The following is a 19558-nucleotide window of genomic DNA, read 5'->3' as shown; positions in this document are numbered from 1 at the left end:
TGACCTATTTTGATCTTTGTATTCTACAAATAAAACCAACACATATTTAATAATAAATAAATGTCAGAATTAATGAGCTACAGCAACAAGTGAGGCACAACATTATAGTTAGGTTTTAAACTGCCTTTTTACTACTTACCTGTTTTACTGGGTTTTTTTCCCCTCTAGTGTCTCACAGAAGATAGAAGTGTACGAGAAGTACTACAAAAGCATTTCAATGTCAGCAAAAACCTGCGGTCATTACACATGCTATTGGTTTGTATTCATTTTATTTTTACCACTCATTTTCTTTCACTAGGTAATTACATTTTGATGGGAACTGATTAAGCCTACAGGTAAATTTTGGGAGAATTAGCATGATTACTACACTGAATCTTCCAATCCAGACTGTGGTACATTTCTCCTTTTACTTAGTTTTTCTTTAATTTATTTCATCATCATTTTATAATTTTTACCACACATATTTTGTACATGCTTAAAATGTATACCTAGGTATTTCATTTTCTTTGAAAATTATATTATACAAATATCATATGTAAATGATATCTTGTTTTTAATTATGTTTTTAACATGCTCATTGTTAGTATATAGAAATTTAAGTCTAATGGTATAATAAATGTGACTATTAAATTTATGGCTGCGAGTAGTGTAAATATGTATAGATACTTTGAAAAACAATTTGGTAAATTAGATATCCAGAGAAACTCAGATGCACAAGACGGCATGTACAAGATTGCTTACAGCAACCTTGTTTATAATTGCAAAAAAAGGGAAATAACAGATATCTATCAATGAGGATATATGATGGGAAAGTGAACAAACTGGAATTGATACCTCAACATGGATAAATTCTCGGAATAGATGTTCAATGAAGAGAGTTGCATAAGTACAATATGGTATTTATATAAAACTTGAAAATTACACTGTGTTGTCTAGGAATGTATACATATGTAGTAGAAGTATAACAGCATGCATGGTTTTTTGTACGAGAAAGAGTAGGAGTCCAACCAGGGAAGAAATAGAGTCTGTAAAATTATATTTTATAAGCTGAGGAAGTGGTCATAAATATCTGTTACATCATTTCTTTGCCTTTTTGTATGTCACAGATATTTTATAATAAAAGGGAAAAGTTACAGTTAAGACTATGAGTAAGAGAAGGAGTTACTATGTACCAAGTTCTCTCCCAATAGAGAAATGAAGGACAAGGATTTCCAAACTCTTCTGTTCAACTAAGGACCCTGGGCCCTAGTTAACATGGGGGAGAATTTCTAGTATAAATATTTTCCAAATATTACAGGGTACATAGTTACACTAAGAAATTATTCATTGTTTACCTGTAATTCAAATGTAAGCAGTTGTCATAACATTTTCATCTGCTAACTCTGCTTACCCTATGTAATGACTAAATTTAAATATTATGAAAATTACACTTAAAGGAATCTTCAAATTGTTGGAAAGCCAAGTAGCTACATGACAAGTTGTCTCTAGGTGTCATTTTGGCTTTTTTTTTTTTTTTTTTTTTTTTTTTTTATGTACAATTGAACATAAAGTGGGTAACTTCTGTCACATAACACTAACCTGAACTAGCTAATTTGGTAGGCAAAAAGTTTATACAAGTCACAGGTCTGCCTTTGTGATTTGGTCTAGGGCTTTGAATAATACTTTGTTTTTTAATTGACATATAGTTGACATACAGTATTATGCTAGTTTCAGCCACACAGCATAGTGATTCGACATTTTAATGCATTATAAAATGCTCACCGTAAGTATAGTCACCATGTTACCTGATTTCCTGTTTCAAACCATTATACCTGGAAAACATGCTTAATTATGATTACAGTCTGATTAAATTTATTGAGACTTGTTTTCTGGCGTAACATGTAACCTGTCCTAGAGAATGTTCCACGTAGACTTGAGAAGAATGTGTTTGGCGCTGTTTTTGGATGGAATGAGCTGTATATATCTGCTAAATCTACCTGGTCTAGTGTGTTAAGGCCCATATTTCCTTACTGATTTTGTCTGGATAATCTATCCACTGATGTAAGTGGAGTATTAAATTATAATTAATGTAATTATAAAAAGTATTCTGACAGCTTAGAGCCTGGAGCCTGCTTCTGATTCTGTGTCTCCCTCTCTCTCTGCTCCTCCCCTTCTCATGCTCTGTCTCTCTCTCTCCTTCAAAAATAAATACATTAAAAAAAATTTTTTTTTAAAGTATTATGGTCAGTTTCTCCCTTTTTGTGTTAATATTTGCTTTATATATTTAGGTGCTTCTGTGTTGGATGCATATATATTTACAATTGTTATATTCTCTTACCGGATTGATCCCTTTATCATTACATAATGTCCTTTGTGTCTTATCACAGTCTGTGGTTTTTTTTGTTTTTGTTTTTTTTTTTTGATGTCTATTTTGTCTGATAGAACCTTTGCCACCCTGCCTTTTTTTTGCTTCCCCCCATTTGCGTATCTTTTTCCATCCCTTCACTTTTCAGTCTGTATATATCCTTAGGTCTGAAGTGAGTCTTGTATAAGCAGCATATAGATGGATCTTGTTTTGTTTTTTTCTTTTAATCATTCAGCAACCTTATTTATGTCTTTTAATTGGAACACTTAGTCCATTGACATTAAAAGTGGTTATTGATAGGTATATACTTATTGCTCTTTTGTTAATTGTTTTCTGGTTGCTTTTGTAGTTCTTCTCTATTCTTCTCTTGCTGTCTTCCCTTGTGATTTGAGGACTTCTTTAGTATAGTGTTTGGATTCATTTCTCTATTTTTTGTGTATCTGTTTTAAGTTGTTGGGTTTGTGGTTGCCATGAGGTGTATTTATATGTATATATGTACATATATACATGTATATAGATACACACACACACACACATACACATATATATACATATATAAATATAACACTGTATGTTAATCTATTTTAAGTTGGTAGTTGTTTAAATTCAAAGGCATTTTAAAAGCACTGCATGTTAACTCTCCTCCAACTCCTACAGTTTATGTGTTTGGTCTCATATTTTACATCCTTTAATATAAGCCTTAACTAATCATAGATAAGTTGATTGTGTTACTTTTGTCTTTTAACCTTCCTTCAAGCTTTATAAGTGATGGCTCTCCTCCCTTTACTATATGTTCACTTTTACCAGTGAATTTTTTTTCCCAAAATTTTGTAAACATTCCTCTTGAGCTCTTTTCTTTATTGCTTTAAGCAGTGCCTTTAACATTTCTTGTGAGGCTGGTTCAGTGGTGATGAACTCCTTTAACTTTATCTTGGAAATTTTCTCTCTCCCTCAATTCAGAATAATAACTTTGTTAGGTAGAATATTCTTTGTTGTAGGTGTATTCCTTTCGGCACTCTGAATATTATGTGTCTTATTGTAGACCTCCTTGGGTTCATCTTCTTTGGGGCTTTCTGTACTTCTTGGACCTGGATGTCTGTTTCCTTCTCCAGGTTAGGGAAGTTTTCAGCTATGATTTCTTCAAATAAGTTTTCTGCCCACTACTCTCTTTCTTCTCCTTTTGGGACCTCTATAATGTGAATATTAGTATGCTTGGTGTCCTAGTGGTCCCTTAATGTATCCTCATTTTTAAGATTCCTTTTCCTCTTTGCTGTACAGCTTGGGTCCTTTCCATTACCTTGTTTTCTGATTACTGATCCATTCTTCTGCATCTTTTAATTTGTTGATTCCCTCTGGCTTATTTTTCATTTCAGTTATTGCGTTCTTCAGCTCTGATTGGTTCTTTTTTATTGTTCTTATATCTTTGTTGAAGTTCTTGCCGAGTTTGTCCACTCGTCTCCCAAGTTAGGTGATCATCTTTATGACCATTATTCTGAGGTCTTTATCAGGCTGATTGCTTAATTATACTGTTTTGCTCTTTTTCTGAGGTTCTGTCTTTTTTCATTTGGAACATATTCTTCTGTCTCCTCATTTTGTCTGAATTTGTGTTTGTTTATAGTAGGTAGGTCAGCGACATGTCCTGGTCTTAAAGGTAGTGTGGTCTCATGTAGAAGGCATCCTTGGAGCCCAGAAACACAATCCTTTCTGGTCACTAGAACTGGAGCTTTCAGGGCTGTTTCATGTGGGCTGCTTGCACCCCCCTGTTGTTACTGGGTGCACTTGTCAGGGCTGGCTCCTGGCCCAAATAGCTGCAGCACCTCACCACAACTACTGCGGGCATACCAGTGTGTGCAGGTGGAGCTGGCCCTCGTGGCTGAGAGAGCAGACTGTCGCTGCTGAGGGTAGGTGGGTGGGGCAGCCCCTATGTGGCTGGTTGTGAGATCCTACCATGACTCTTCTGTGCTTCCTGGTGGGTGGGGCTGGCTCCCTCTTTCCTTGAGTAGGACTCATTTAGAAGGGATACCTACTAGGTGGGTGATTTGGGTGGGGTTGTTCCACAGGGGAATGCCCTTGGCATGGATAGTGGTGCTAACAAGGTAGATGGATAGTGCCACGGCTGGCTCTTGTAAGTATCTAATGAGCTTAGCTGAAGGAAGACAAGAAAAATAGTTCTGCCAACATTTCCATTCCCAAAGAAAGCTCCTACAGAATCCTGCCCCTCCAGCACATACCTTAAATTGGTTAATGTACCTTCTTGTATGGCCCAGACGATTTTCAGACTGCTCCCTCTGAACAATTGTAATTGCGTATGGGGTCTGTAAGAATGGAGTCTCCATGTCCTGTAGCCCTCTGGCTCTCCCAGAATTAAGCCCCACTGATTTTCAAAGCCAGACATTATGGAAGCTTGTCTTCCTAGTGCAGATACCCAAGGCAGAAGTTGCCCACTGTGGGGCTTGAACCCCTCACTCCTCAGGAAGGACCTCTACACCAGTGACATCCCTCCTGCTTGTGAGGCACTGCACTGGGTATTTGGTTCCTACCCCAACCACATCTCTGCCTTTATTACCCTTTGCAGTGTGGCTTTTTAAAATATCCTCAGCTGCTAGTTTTCAGGGCATTCACAGAGTTGCTTTATATGTAGTTGCAGCTTTGGTGTGTCCATGGGAGGAGGTGAGCTCAGGTATTTCCCTACTCCATTTTCCCATGAAATCAAAATAACCTTTGAATAGTAATCTTAACCTATTTTGGCTCTCTTCCTTGCCTTACTCCTTTTTAAATGCTTCTCTTTTGAGGAATGGTAAATAAGATATGCAAATGGGAAGAGGTATAGAGAGCAACAAGAACTTTTTTTTATGCTCTTATAGACTTACATGACATTGGTACTGAAATACTGTATTTTAATAGAGCTAAGCATGAGAATACCTTTCCCAAGCAATTAATACTAACTCTCAGAATAGACTCCAGATTAAGAAATTTTGTTCAGTAATATCTCCAGATATTTTTTTCTGATCCACATTTTCCTAGATGTAAATGTTTTTCTGATCCACATTTTCCTAGATGCTTGCTTTAAATCGCGTAACAACATCACACCCGTTTATGACTGCAGCAGATATGATGGAGGCCCACCAGTTCTGTAGCATGGACTCTAAAGCAAATATCGTACATGGTGAGAAACTTGCTTGATTTTTTTTTTATAAGTTTATATAATGGAATTTTTTCAAAATTATGCTTGACATTGGGTATGATACAGACTACTTACATATTCATACAGCCTTTAACTCAGCCCTGCAAAAGGTATTATCACTCCCATTTAAAGTGAAGGAAACTTGATGCGCCTCCCTTGCTACATTGAAAGTCCAGCTAACACTGTATTGCAGGATTCACATTGCATCGAGTACTAGTAAAGAGAGTTGGCTCTTAGCCAGTTTGGATTCACTATCCCTTTTAAGAATCTAATGAATTTTCTTCTGTCTAGAAAAAAAAAGAAACTTTTAGATATAATTTCCAAGAGTTTAGGACTTCTCTCAATATTCAAGGAAGCTGTGTGATTTAAAACATAATAATTGCCATTTCAGTTTATGTTTACTATGGGCTATATGATAAGTGCTTGATGATATTGTCTCTCATCTCTATAAGTTTAAGAAGATCCATAGTTTGCTTATATGAAAGCTAAGCCCAGGAAGGGTGAGTAGCTTGCTTAGGATTGTATAAGTCATTGTGACTGAAACACATTTGAACATCGGAGAGGTCTTGACCTCCTGCCACCCCTCAAAACAATGTCTTTCACTTTATCATTCTGTTGAGAGGACAGTTATTTCAATCTTCTGGATCAGTGAGAAAACTACAACTCATAATTTGTTTCCCTTTTACTATAGGTCTGTCAGTCTTGGAAATCTGTCTTATAATAGCAATGAAACATTTAAATGACATCTATGAAGAGGAGCCCTTTAATTTTCAAATGGTCTATAATGGTGAGATGAGATGTTGGTAGTTTTTTTCTGACTCTACTTCACTGCTTATTTGAAGGTGTTAATGTTGTTGTTGCTTTCTGTACAGAGTTTCAGAAGTTTGTTCAAAGGAAGGCCCATTCTGTTTATAATTTTGAGAAACCTGTTGTCATGAAGGTAAGATTTAAGAAGTTCATAGTTATTTTTCTGCTGTCAGGTATATTTTTGTATCATTTGATTGTATATGTCATAGTTACTCTCTTATTAATTTGGAAACATTAGGTATTTGCCATATGATCTTTTTTTTTTTTTTTTTTTTTTCATAACAGGCCAAAATGATCTCAAAATGAAATGTTTGAATTCTGAAGAAAGCAGCCAATGGTTTCCCAGTTTGTGGGAATATACTGCCCTCTACTGTCTGTTTCTAGCACTGCATCTTGCAAAGAACTATATATTGCAGTTTATCAAATGCATCAATAAAACTCTGTCCCTTTACAATCCAAGGGTCGGATTTGTAATCTTAGCAGTAGAAAGACAAAAATGCAGATATTAGCCATTAAGAAACTAAAGGACAAAATTTCATGGGATAGTGAGGACATACAAAGTGTTATTAGGAGTTGGAGTAAGTTTTAAAACTTGAGGAACTTTATTAGAGCATTCCATTGTCCACCAGAAATACATGACTCACAGTGTAATTTTGGATTTTCTAGTAGCAACAAAAATGTTAAAAAGGTGAAATTAATTTTAATTATAAATTTTATTTAACCTAATATATGAAAATATTTTAACCTATTATCAGTGTAGAAGATTATAAATAAACTCTTAGGTATTACATTTTAAAAATTTCATGTGTGTTTACACTTAAAACACATCTTAATTCACTAAATATGCATTGGAAATACTTGCTCTTTAGATTGCTTAAAATTTGTAGCTGAAGTAGATTTATATTCTGAAATTGTTCCAAACTTAAAATTTTCTAATCAACTTGACTATCAAATTTTAAATTAAACTTAATTAAATGATTTAATTAAAAAAAAACTCAAAACCAAGTTCCACAAATAACAGTAGCCCTGTGTGGTTACCTTACTGGACAACGCAGCTCTAAAGGACTTTCTGCGAAAAAGCATTTTTTTTTCTCTTTTTTTTAAATATATGTGTGTGTGTGTGTGTGTGTGTGTGTGTGTGAGTACATATATATATATATATATTTTTTTTTTTTTTTTAACATTTATTTATTTTTGAGAGAGATCGTGGGTGAGGGAGGAGGAAGAGAGAGAGAGAGAGAGGGAGGGAGGGAGGGAGACCCAGGCTCTGAGCTGTCAGCACAGAGCCCTACACGGGGCTTGAACCCACAAACTGAGATCATGACCTGAGCCCAAGTTGGACGCTTAACTGACTGAGCCACCCGGGCACCCCTTGTTTGTTTGTTTTTTTAAAAGCAGTGGACCCGTAAGTCTTTTATCATTCTTAGTGGTCAGAATTTTATTTCTTCTACCAGCTAAAAAATGTGATGACAGAGCATTGCCATTTCTTCAAAACAACAGAAAAAGTGTGTTTAGCCTACCGGAGGTTGGTTTTCCCCCCTTTCTAATGTCCATGTTTGTGTTATAGTTTTATGTGAGTAGAAAAGGTTACATGAACATTTAAATTCTTATGAGCAGTTTTGTAGCTGCTTGTTTCTACATTTTAAATAAAATATTTGCTGCCTAGAAATATTTTAGCTCTCAATTTTATTCAGCCCCAATAATACCTGCAGCCGATATTTTCTCATTTTCAGAAATGACTGGTGTCTATTTTTCTTTTCATTGGAAGAATTCTTATGATACATAAAGTATATATTTGATATTTTTTTACAATAGAATAGAAAGTTCCAGAATCTTTTTCAATGTGTCAGTATTTAATGGTTAGTAGTCATTAATGGTTTCTTTTTCTTCATACACTAATAAAATACCTAAAACAATAATCAGGGTGAGAAAAGACATAATACATGAATGTTAGAGGTGAGATGAAACAGTAGACAACACTATTAGAGGGAAAGGTGGAAGAAAGGGACTTTTTTACAGGTTATGGCATCAGATGTTGGGTTTTTAGAGAGAACTAAAAGCCCTTCCTTTATCTTAAGTACTATTAGGTGTTAGATATCGAATGAGGTTTGGAAGAAAAACCATATTGTGCAGAGTGAATTAGAATTTGCCCTGTTCACATTCAACAGTGCAGGGACAGAACTGTATATTTGACTCTGCTTCACCTGATACATGGAGTTTTTATGAGGTTGATGAGAGTTGTTTTGAACCCTACTGATTTCTGTTAAGTTTTGTTTCCTGGTGCTCTGTTCTACAACTGACCACAAACCTAATTGTTTACTGGATTAATGTTGTTATTTTGCTTCCTCTATTCAACTTACACTGTTTCTTTCATCTTTCAGGCTTTTGAACACTTACAACAATTAGAATTAATAAGGCCCATGGAAAGAACTTCAGTAAATACACAGAGAGAGTACCAGCTGATGAAACTACTTTTGGATAATACTCAAATTATGAATGCTTTGCAGAAATACCCCAACTGTCCTACAGATGTTAGGCAGTGGGCAACATCCTCACTAAGCTGGTTATGAACATAACCAGTGGCTTCACTTATGGAGTTTCAGGCATACTTCTCTAAGGAACTAAAAGCTATTGTCCTTTAACAAGATATGTTATTACATTTTTTTATATTTATAAAACTGTATTTTTGTATTTATGGGAGACTGTTATACATGTAGGTCTTGGCTGTGTCTTGCCTTTGAATCATGAACAGTTACATGATTTATAATTCCAGTGGTTTAGATTATATTGTAAGAGTTCAAAGAAATAAATGTGACTGTTTTAGGAAATGAACCATATGCTTATTTAACACTTGTCAAGTATTTATGTGGCATATATATTTGAATAGTTCGTTCCAACCCAGCAGCCAAGTGTTTTTTACAAACCCTAAAGCAGTAAAGAAACAATGGTAAGAGTTGTGGTGTAATGATGAGTAATCTTTTTATCCAATGGGAAGTGCTGCATTGTTTTTCTCTGTCCATGGAATTTTTGGTTTCTGTCCCAGACCCAGGTTTTCTAGCTCAGGATACTGACCAGTTTGGCCAGAAGATGGTTCACATGGAAGAGAAAAGAGAAAAGTTTGAACATTTTCTTCCAGGCTTCTCAAAAGTGGTACTTACATCATTTATAGAATGCCTTGTAGAATGTTTTTTACCAGGCATATTCTTGCACCTGTCTTAGGCCCAAAGGATCAGAATTTAGAATGTGTCTTTTTAATAGGGACTTTAGGAAATGCCTGGAAAAACATTCTCACAATTAATGGGAAGTGCTTGGCACTATCAGGTAAATATATTTGTATCAAAAATCCCTAAAGCGAATGTGGAAAATGCTTACCTCATAAATTCAGGAGTCCAGGAATTAATACAGATATATGTTTAAAATGAAATTTAGTAAGTTAGTGACTTCCTTTATTCAAGAATATTTAATTGCCTATTGTTTTCATGGAAGGTTTACAGTAGACAGTCCATATGCTTGTGTAGTTCATAAACCTTTTAAAATACCAAACGCCCTATGATATTCCGGTTCTGTTAAGAAAACATGGTAGTGGCAGTGTTCAGAATCACAGAGGTAGAGAATGATGGACAGATCCTGGAATTCAACTCAGGTTTGACTGACACCAAAGCCCTGCCATCAAGAGCTAAAATGCATTAACAAGTTTTGGCACATATTTTTTAAAGTATGCTGTAAGAAATGACTTATCTGGTTTTTAAGAAATAGCAGATGAAGAATGGAATGTAAGATTTCTGTGCGTAAAAGTAGCTCTTCAGTTCAACCTATTTTTTTGCAGACATAGCTGGTCCTTCCCTGCCTTCTCAGTCTTCAGATCACTGTCATTTACTTTTCAGCAGTGTCTCAGTAAAGGTAAGGCTTGCATACTGGTTCTATGCAATAATCTACAGATTTTTAGGAGATATTTTGCCAAAATACTTAGCATGGTAGCATCACTATTAACTAGAAGCAAGGATTTTTCACTTGAGCTTAAGTTTTCCCTTTAAGAAAAATTTCTGAACTATTTTAGGGAAGTATTATCTGCCTTAAAGGCACTCATTGTGAAAGAAAGCACCTAAAGAACTTGAAGATTGCAAATTACTAGCTTTTTTAACATGCCACTAAAAGGCTGGAAGCTCTCATCTGCCTTCCTGGATACATAAGACCTACAGAAGCTCCATCAACATCCAGGTATACAGATTATATATTTATATATATAACGCATATATTATACATCATTCTCAGTGAAACAGTTCTTAAAAGCAAATTAGAAAAAAAAAATGTTAGCAAAGGTCATACAAATAAAACATATGCCTACGTTAGAAAGGCATTGAGAGGAGGAGTGTTGATGTTCCCCTTTCTGTATTCCCTAATACAAAGAAGCTAAGATGTACTGGGAAAAACATTAAGGTCCATCTCTTAAATTGCTTAAAACATCATCAATAAAAAAATCTGAAAAGCTGTAGTGAAAAATTTTTAAGAATATTAACAAATAAGGCTTAAGGATATTTTCTTCACGTACTAGAGTCATGTAGCCTTTTAACAGCACAAAAATACATGAGCTCCATGGGTCATCAGATTGGAAAACAGGTGGGGAAGAGTTTTAGAGGCCTCAGTGTGATCCCTCCAGTACCCTGTCCGAAACAGGATCTTATTCAAAACAAAACACCTCTCCAGTTCACGCGCACATGCTTGTGAGTGGCTCTGAGGAATTAAAACCTGTTGGTCCAAACTTAGTATATCATAATGCTGTGTATGTTGAGTATATACCATCTATCAACTTTTGAATCAGTTTGGGAGAATACGCCGTGGAAAATAATTTCAATCTTTCGGTAGAGATTCAGTGCATATTCCACCATAGTTTGCATTTTCATTTGGTTTAGAAGGCAGTGCAGGTTGTTTCAAACCACCATTACTTAAATGTCCTTTCCTTCACCTTTACCGTCAAAAATACTGAGAACTCATTGGAGTGAACTGTGACACTCAGTGCTACAATTTGGTGGTTTCTATTCCCCTTTCCTTTGAAAGCCACAGGATAAACAAAAGCCTTGGTAACAAAAATGTCAAAGCTAGCTTGACAATTACTCTTACTGATTGATTACCCTAAGTGAAAATGCCAGAATTCTTTCATTCAGTAGAATAGATATACCCTTAGGAAGTGTAGTTTATATCTTTGATGATTATTTCCTAAGCCACATTTTTCTGTTTCTGTATAACCAATGCGAGCTAGCCTCTGGTTTCCTAAAACTGGCAGGACCAACATACAAACTTTCATGGGAATGCAGTCTGCTTAGACAATAAAGGAGGGAAATGCCACCCTTGATAAACTTGCCTTCTTTCACCACTATCTCCATTCTTGCATATCTCAAGATGTGAGCCTCACCATATTACAGAGCTACTTTTCCCCTCTTTAAGAATAATGTAGGGGCGCCTGGGTGGCTCAGTCGGTTAAGCATCTGACTTCAGCTCAGGTCATGATCTCACAGCTTGTGAGTTCGAGCCCCCCCGTTGGGCTCTGCTGATATAGCTCAGTATCTGGAGCTGCTTCAGATTCTGTATCTCCTTCTCTCTCTGCCCCTCCCCCGCGAGCACTCTGTCTCTCTCAAAAACAAAACAAAAAGAATGTATAGCAAAAGGAAAACTGCATAAGCAAATAATACGATATTCATTTTTTTTTTTTTTATTTAACTCGGGGATGGAATGGGGATAGCATACATTTTATTTGTACAATATTTAACAATCACTTATCCAAGGTGGGGTTTTATGGGGCTTTTTTTTTTTTTTTTAGCTTTTTGTTAAATACTTGCAGAAAAAAATAGCAAGTACAATTTGACAGTAGTACAACAACCTGTGCCCAAAACACTGACAAGAAATACAGAGTAAAGCTAAAATAATTGCTTACCAATATTTTGAGAGGTAACAAATAGGATATGGATTGAGACTGCATAAAAAATGTACTGCTGGTTGAATATCTGAGGTAAATGATGTTCAATCAAGATGCTACTTGTATCATTTTGCCCATAAATCAGTAAATAATTTTATGCACATTATACCAAATGTTTCTAAAAAGTAATTTTTTAAAAAGGTAAAAAAGAGAAACTGGAAAATATTTGTGGAGAAGCATTTTTTCTAAAATAGTAATCAGTTTAATTCCACTTAAACTATCATCTGGCCAAGGTTTTTTCCCCTACCCACTTGCATTTTACTTAAATGTAGCTGTTACTTAGGGTTGAGGAAAAGGAGGAAGAAGAGGTTCTTTTTAAATTTGATAACAGATGATTCTACTTGAAATTCCAAACTCCTTTTGTTTTGTTTTCCTGATTGTATTTTTAAAACATCACCATGAAAGATAGTGCAAGTTCATGGGACCAACAATTGTGAGGCACAGTCTCTGTTCTGGAATTCACAAGGTACCTGTAATAAACATTCAAACGAGAGTCACACTTCACATGCTAAAAACTTCCTAGCATCTAAAATACATACAAGAGCTGTGCAGGGCATAGACTTCGAATAAAGCCAAACACTGGTTAATCCATCAGTCCTATGGCAGTTGATCATAAAGCATTCCTTACGCGGAGATTTGGGCAAGGTTAAAGAGTGGAAGAGCAGCAGTTCTGATGGGTATCAGAAAGGCAAAATACAAGACGAATCATAAAGAGCACCATACACATGAGGAAAAAAATATTGGGGTCTCAGTTCACCCCAAAACAAAGAAGTCATCGTTTTTCTCATTCTTGGATCTATTTTTCAGTATCCCTAGCTCAAACCTTTTGTAAGCTTGCCCACTCTGCGCTGACTGTAAACCTAACATGAAAATGCCCTGCAAAAGAAAGTTTTAACAAGACTAGGTATCAGGACAGGTAGTCACTGGAACATTCTTATTTTACTGCTTATAAAAAGTGTTTTTCTATTAATATAGTTTTCAAAAGGATACAAGTTTTAAAGTTGGTTAGCTAGAGTTAAGTATAATACCCAGGATTTCTAAAAATGTTTTCTAACATGAAGAGAAAATAACTGATCTTATAAAATTTATCTCAAGTGCTCACATAAGCCAAACATTCATCATAATATTGTTTTTGTTTTGATTTGATTTTTTTTTTTTTTTTACTCTTAAAAATAGAATTAAATGTTTAGAACAGGTAGAAATTGGTCTTCAGGAGATTGACAGTTTTCCATGTTATGAACATTGTCATTTTCCCATCTTGGTAAGTTTCAAAGTGGAAGTAAAACGAAATCAAGAAATTGAGATGTCAAGTACTTTTTGAAATAAAGAGGTGAAACTCAACATTGAAATGGGAATTCTTAGGAATACAATGAAAACTTGGGTATATATGTGACCCAAGAGCACAAAATTCTGTATGGTGTGTGGCACACAGACAACAATGCTATTACTCTTCTTTCCCTCCCTGCTTAGAGTCTGTTGACCTAGGCATTATCTATAAATAATATATTATTCCCAGAGATTAAGTGCACATTATATGTAAAACGTAGTGTACTGTGTGGTTAAATAGCCATTTGAAGATAATACATTCACAGTGAGCTCCTGATAGTGACATGTAAAAAATTCTTGTATAAAATTAATGTATGGATTTTTAAATGACCTGACAAAAGTACATAGCATAATACTGGCTATTTGTTGGTCAGTAATCTAGAAATTCAGGAAATTAATGTTTTACTTTGGCCTGTATAAATTTGAGGAAGAATCCAATTATATTCTAATGTAATAGTGTTTTGAAAAGCACTTTGGCACCTACCTACCATCAGTTCCATTTTCTTATCAAGGAAACTATTCTAAATATCATAGTTGTGAAAGCAATTTATGGGAAGAGGCTAGGTTATATTACCTATATCAACATCGGTTACCTCTAAATGTCATTGCATATTTTAAGTTTGTAAGTTTAACTTGTTATCCCTGATTTTTTTTTTTTTTTAAAGCAGTAACATCTGAAATCTGTGCTTAAAATTTAAAACCTCTATCCTAGGATAATTCTTCATGTATCACAGACATCAAATATTACTCTGACAAGATGGCACCAAGCAGAAATATAGTGATAAAGTTACAAGTCTCAAAGCAGAGAGTGAGGAATTCTGGGTAATGACACTTCCTGAGGTGATCCTTAAACAGTGATAAAGAATGTCCCACACACTGTTTGGTGAAAAGAATACACTACAATTTTACATATATAAATAGGAAAAAAATCTATTTTAAAAGAATAAAAATGAAGAGCTTTCCAGTGTCACAGCTCACTTTAAAAAATTTAAATCATGCTTTAAATTTTCAAATATTCCCCAAACACAGCACACCTTAAAAAAAAAAAAAAAAAAATAGGTAAGTATGCAATAATTTGGGAACTGGATAGAAGATGAAGCTTTAAAACATGGGAAGAAGGGGGAAATGACATCATTTTTTCATTTCAAAAAACAGCACTTTTTTTTCCTTAAATTACAAGCTAGCACAAGAAAAGCTAAAACACTGCTTTACAAATGGCCACTTAGTGTTGGCACTAAGCATAGCTTACCTTTTTTTCTTAAATAACACAGTGAATTTGTAATACCTTGTTAGAAAACATGGATCAATTTATTATTCAAATTTTGTTAGTGTTTTCAATTTTTATAATTTAGCAACCGTGGAACTGAGGTATACCTTGTTGAGGGAGGTTAAAGTAATGCTTGGAAGCCTCTTTACTGTACCCCACTTTGATGACTTTGTTTATGTACACAGAACAGCAGCACACTAAACATTCACAAGCTGTGTCATATTGGCATTACAATAGTCATTTATAGAAACACAACAGCAAATGCAATAAAAACAAGTTACCCTTTTTAAAATCTGAAATGAAAAGTTTTTGATTTAAAAAAAAAAAAAATAGCAGTAGTTCATTTAAGGAATTAGTGTCTTCTGACAGACATTAAGAAATCCAATGTCAGTTTTCAAACACTTGATTAGCCAGGTCCAAAAGATCCTTGATTTGGAGAGGGCCATGTTCTTCATGTACACTTTTTCAAAAGTTTCTTTAGAGTCTGCAACTTTTCTTAGTCTCACGTCCTTCACGTCTCTGCTGCAGGCAATGCTGTAAGTCTCCCAGAGCCACATTTTCAAATGAGGGTCATCTTGACACGTCCGGGAGACATCCTACGCATTTCTCACAGAAAATAAACTGTAAGCAGTTTCGTTAGCTTAGCAGCTCCAGTTCAGAGTCCTGTTTCTCAGTGTGTACACATGGTGCAACCATCATAGACTAGATTCTTTGGGAGGAAAGTCAACATTTGTCACCATCGTGACCACTGTTACAATGTCCTCTGTAGTAATGATATTTGTAAGTCTTTGCATCTGAGTAATTCTTTCACCTACACATCCAGCTGATAACCTGGCTTCTGCATCGTGATCCCAACATTCTTCTATCGTTTCACAGAGCATTGCCATTCCCTAAAAAGGAAAAACATACACACAAAATTTGTTTTCTAATAGGAAACAGTAATATTTCCAAAAAGAAATTGCTATTTTTGTGAGTCAAAGAAAGTTCAAGATTAGCCAAGTTTGATATTATTTGTCAACATCCACTTATGAATATCTATTATATGCAGGAAACAGAAGAAAAGCATTAAAAAAATCAAACTTCTTAACAATGGAGACTATCACAGCAGGTAATTAGGTATTTTTAATTCAAAAAATCCCTATCCATTGCTTATAAACCAGGTCAATTTGATGCTAACCCTTGAACTGGATTCAAAACTAAGGTGTATTTTTTTAAACCAATTTTTGTTGTTTTCTTAATATCAGCATTTCTGTCTTGTAGGTAAATAGAAAAAAATATTAGAAAAGCATCCTCGAGATACTCTACCTGATTTTATCGACGTTTCCAGTTATATTTGGACCAAAATAACGAGGGCAATACTGTTCCATTCTGCACCTACCTAAGTCTCTAGTTTTAGAGCATTCTTAACCTGAATATATCCCAATCCCAAATCAAAACATGGAGAGCAGAAAACGGCTTCCCTTTTAAATCTAGCATTAGGTGGTGATCATCAAGGTTACCCCAGTATCCACAAGCTCAGTGTCAGGTACTCCTTCCCCCTGGGAAGCTTTCCAAATAGGATACAAACTCGTAGGACCACAGCAATGAGAGCCGCCTTAGGCTCTATGACTTTACCGTCTTCCCTCATAGCTCTAAAATTCTCTTGTTTCCAGAACTCTAGATAGAATATCCTGTATGAATATAACCTCCCCAGAAAATCCTCCCAGAAGAAAAGTGTGCAGAGATAGAAATCATTCTCTGAAAAGCATTTTACTGGAATTTCAAATGAAAAGCTACTGTATAACTTACAGCATGTTTCTGCCAATAATCTCTTAAAACAGGCCTCTTTTTTTTATGCACAACAACTTCCTGCATATCTTCAAGAGATGGATGCTGGCCAATTTCCTCCTCAAATGGCAACATGTATTCATCTACAGGTCCTGAAATGTAAAGAAAAAAAGTCATTTTAATTCAAATCTTCCTGACTTCCAAACTGGAACAAATTTTCTGAAACATACTCTGTATCACCTTTTCCCAACTGTTAACATGCTATAATGACAGGAGAGAAACAGACTCAACTACTGCCACAGTTTGACCCAAATGCTAATTTAGGAGAAATCAAAAACTCCGTGATTTGGCATGTAAACCTGCTAAGGATTCCGTAAAGGAGCTTTCTTATCTACCGAATGAGGAATGCCAATCTCCATATGTATATAGGACAAAGGGAACTTCCCCATCAATATTTGCAAATCAAGGTTATAATGTCCCTTTAAGGTACTTCTTACAATTCAAATCAGATGGGTAAACAGTGGCACTTCCATTTCTGACAATTTGGGGCAATGTCTTGTAACAATCTTTACTCTGTGACACACCCTAACCGCCCCTTCCCCCCGCCCGCCCCACACTCTGCCTGCACAACTATGTACCTGAGAGTCACACCTCTTTGCCCTCGAAAGAGCTGCCAAGAATAGTTTTTAAAAAATCACAAACATACTCTCCAAATAGGGTTCCCAACCAGTCTTCAGAATGTGCCTTCACAGATGATTTATTCAACAAAATAAACGGTTCCTTTTAGGCATACTCAACTAGGAAAATGCAGTTACGAATTAATAATCTTATAAGCACTTATCCTAAATAGGAACTTCACATATGTCATTTACTTACATTTTACCTCTATGCAGTGAAGGGAGCATTACCTCTATTTTACAGATAGGAAAGAAGCTCGGAAAAGTTCATGATTTACACAAGAGCATTCAGTGGTGGAGCTGGAATTTGAATCCACCATTTGATGGAGTCATCTCTGCATGACTCCAAAGTCTGTGCTTTCAATCACTGTACTACTGACCTGCCCTTGAAGGAAACCAGTCACTGAAGAGCAATTTCCTATATAGACCTAAGCCTTGTAACAGATACTCCTGGAGAGAGACTCCTGGAGAGAAGAAGGCCATCTAACATCTAACTCCACCCTGTCTATATGGAAGACTCCTCCCTCAATGCCTGGATGGCCCGTGTCTGCTTGAGCGCTTCCAATGCCTCAGAGTATTGGCATTCTAGAGGGTCTATTCCGCTCCTGCTACAGTCCACAGGTCAGCAGGACTGGCACCAACTAGTAGCTTGTAAGAAATGTAAATAGCAGGCTCCAGCCCAGACCTACTGAGTCAGAACATGAACTTTACCAGGAGTTCAGTACATATTAAAGTCTGAGAGTTGCTGATTTTAAAGTTTACAGCACTCACTTTAGCAGTGTTCACACCATCCCCTCCTGCCCCATTTCAGACTTAGCCTGAATCTGTAAGTATTTCATAGCACATGCAAAAGCATTTAAGAAGTGTCAGCATCTGCCCTTTTCATTTTTCATAAAAACTTCTCTGATAACCCCTCTACCCGGAAAAAAAAGCATTTTTCATTCCTCTAAACTCCCATATCACTCCTTTACATTTCTCAGGTATTATATTCATCCAAAATAACTCACTGGATATGTACGTACTGAGCATGGAGCTGGACCGTTCACACTTACCTTACTCTAGAGTTAATTGTCCAGGGTATATTTTATCCCCGTAATTAGACTGCACATTACTTAAGGGCAGGGCCTTGTACATCCCCCATAACACCATATCTAATGGTTTGATTTGGAGTGTTCATATTATTAAAGTTCTTACGAAATAAATTTTCCTAGAGTATCTGCCATCCAACCTACTTCTGCTTCTATAAATGCACTTAATAAACATAACTCCTCTTCCACTTTGAGCCAACCTACACTGAACGTTCAAGCTTACTCTTCCTTGCATAGAACTTCTAAGCTAGAATTATATCCAAATTGCTTCAAACTTTCTTAGGTCTGGATCAACTCCCATGCCAAACCCCTGATCTTAAAAGAATGAATGGCTGTCCATTCCTGAGCACTCTACCAAGTTCCCCTTAAAAGCACAGTACCCCAGTGGCACCTGGGTGGCTCAGTCGGTTAAGCATCCAACTTTGGCTCAGGTCATGATCTCAGTCTGTGGGTTTGAGCCCCACGTCAGGCTCTGTGCTGACAGCTCAGCACCTGGAGCCTGCTTTGGATTTTGTGTCTCCCCCTCTCTCTGCCTCTTCCCTGCTCCCACTCTGTCTCTCAAAAATGAATAAACGTTTAAAAATAAAAAAAAAACAACGCAGTACCCCAAATCAAATTGCATGTACCAGAGGTAGTCTGTCCTACACTGAGAAACCATTAAAGCACTCGGAAAATATTCTTACAAACACAGGTTAAGTTGGTTTAAGTACTCTACAGTTTCTTCTATGGTCTTTCACAATCTGCAGGAAGTTTTTAGGTAATTATAAATTTAAAAAGATCAAGCTAATTTACATTTGTCAAGATGTTTGCCTTGTATGTGCACAACCAAAAGAAAGTGCTGTAACACAATTGAAGAGAATAGAGGCCTTATGAGAAGAACTAAGGACTAATTTTCTCACACCAGGAATATAGTATGCAAGCTTATAATCAACCAGTGCAAATATTTATAAGACTTGAACAAGGATTTAAATAACAAAAACAAAGAATAGGAATCCTTTAGAACCAGTGTGATAGAGAATGCAGCTGGTGTTCACAATAATGTCTACATCAGCTCAGACTTTCAATGCTTTTAGGAGGCAGAATTTAACCTATGGTATATCCAAAGGCATGCTCAATTCTGTCATGGA

The 19558-nt window shown here is 35.9% G+C and overlaps 2 protein-coding genes across 14 annotated transcripts in view; one reads left to right on the top strand and one right to left on the bottom strand.

The window, feature by feature from the left end:
- ORC4 (origin recognition complex subunit 4) overlaps positions 1-9167 on the top strand; it is an 82502-nt gene extending 73335 nt beyond the window's left edge. For all 12 annotated transcript variants that reach the window (XM_045479749.1, XM_045479740.1, XM_045479738.1 and 9 more), the window contains 5 exons: positions 169-255; positions 5402-5510; positions 6220-6315; positions 6401-6468; positions 8717-9167. In XM_045479749.1, coding sequence (XP_045335705.1) covers positions 169-255; positions 5402-5510; positions 6220-6315; positions 6401-6468; positions 8717-8905 — 549 coding nt within the window. In that variant the 3' untranslated portion in view covers positions 8906-9167. The remainder of the gene's footprint in view (positions 1-168; positions 256-5401; positions 5511-6219; positions 6316-6400; positions 6469-8716) is intronic.
- Positions 9168-14914: 5747 nt separating this feature from the next.
- ACVR2A (activin A receptor type 2A) overlaps positions 14915-19558 on the bottom strand; it is an 82118-nt gene continuing 77474 nt past the window's right edge. For both annotated transcript variants that reach the window (XM_045479736.1, XM_045479735.1), the window contains 2 exons: positions 16688-16818; positions 14915-15789 (listed from right to left, as the gene is read on the bottom strand). In XM_045479736.1, the coding sequence (XP_045335692.1) occupies positions 15595-15789; positions 16688-16818 (326 nt within the window). In that variant the 3' untranslated portion in view covers positions 14915-15594. The remainder of the gene's footprint in view (positions 15790-16687; positions 16819-19558) is intronic.

Source organism: Leopardus geoffroyi, chromosome C1 (assembly GCF_018350155.1).
Source record: "Leopardus geoffroyi isolate Oge1 chromosome C1, O.geoffroyi_Oge1_pat1.0, whole genome shotgun sequence".
Lineage (NCBI taxonomy): Eukaryota > Metazoa > Chordata > Mammalia > Carnivora > Felidae > Leopardus > Leopardus geoffroyi.
The sequence above is the reverse complement of the archived record's forward strand: the minus strand, read 5'-3'. Positions and strand labels throughout refer to the sequence as shown.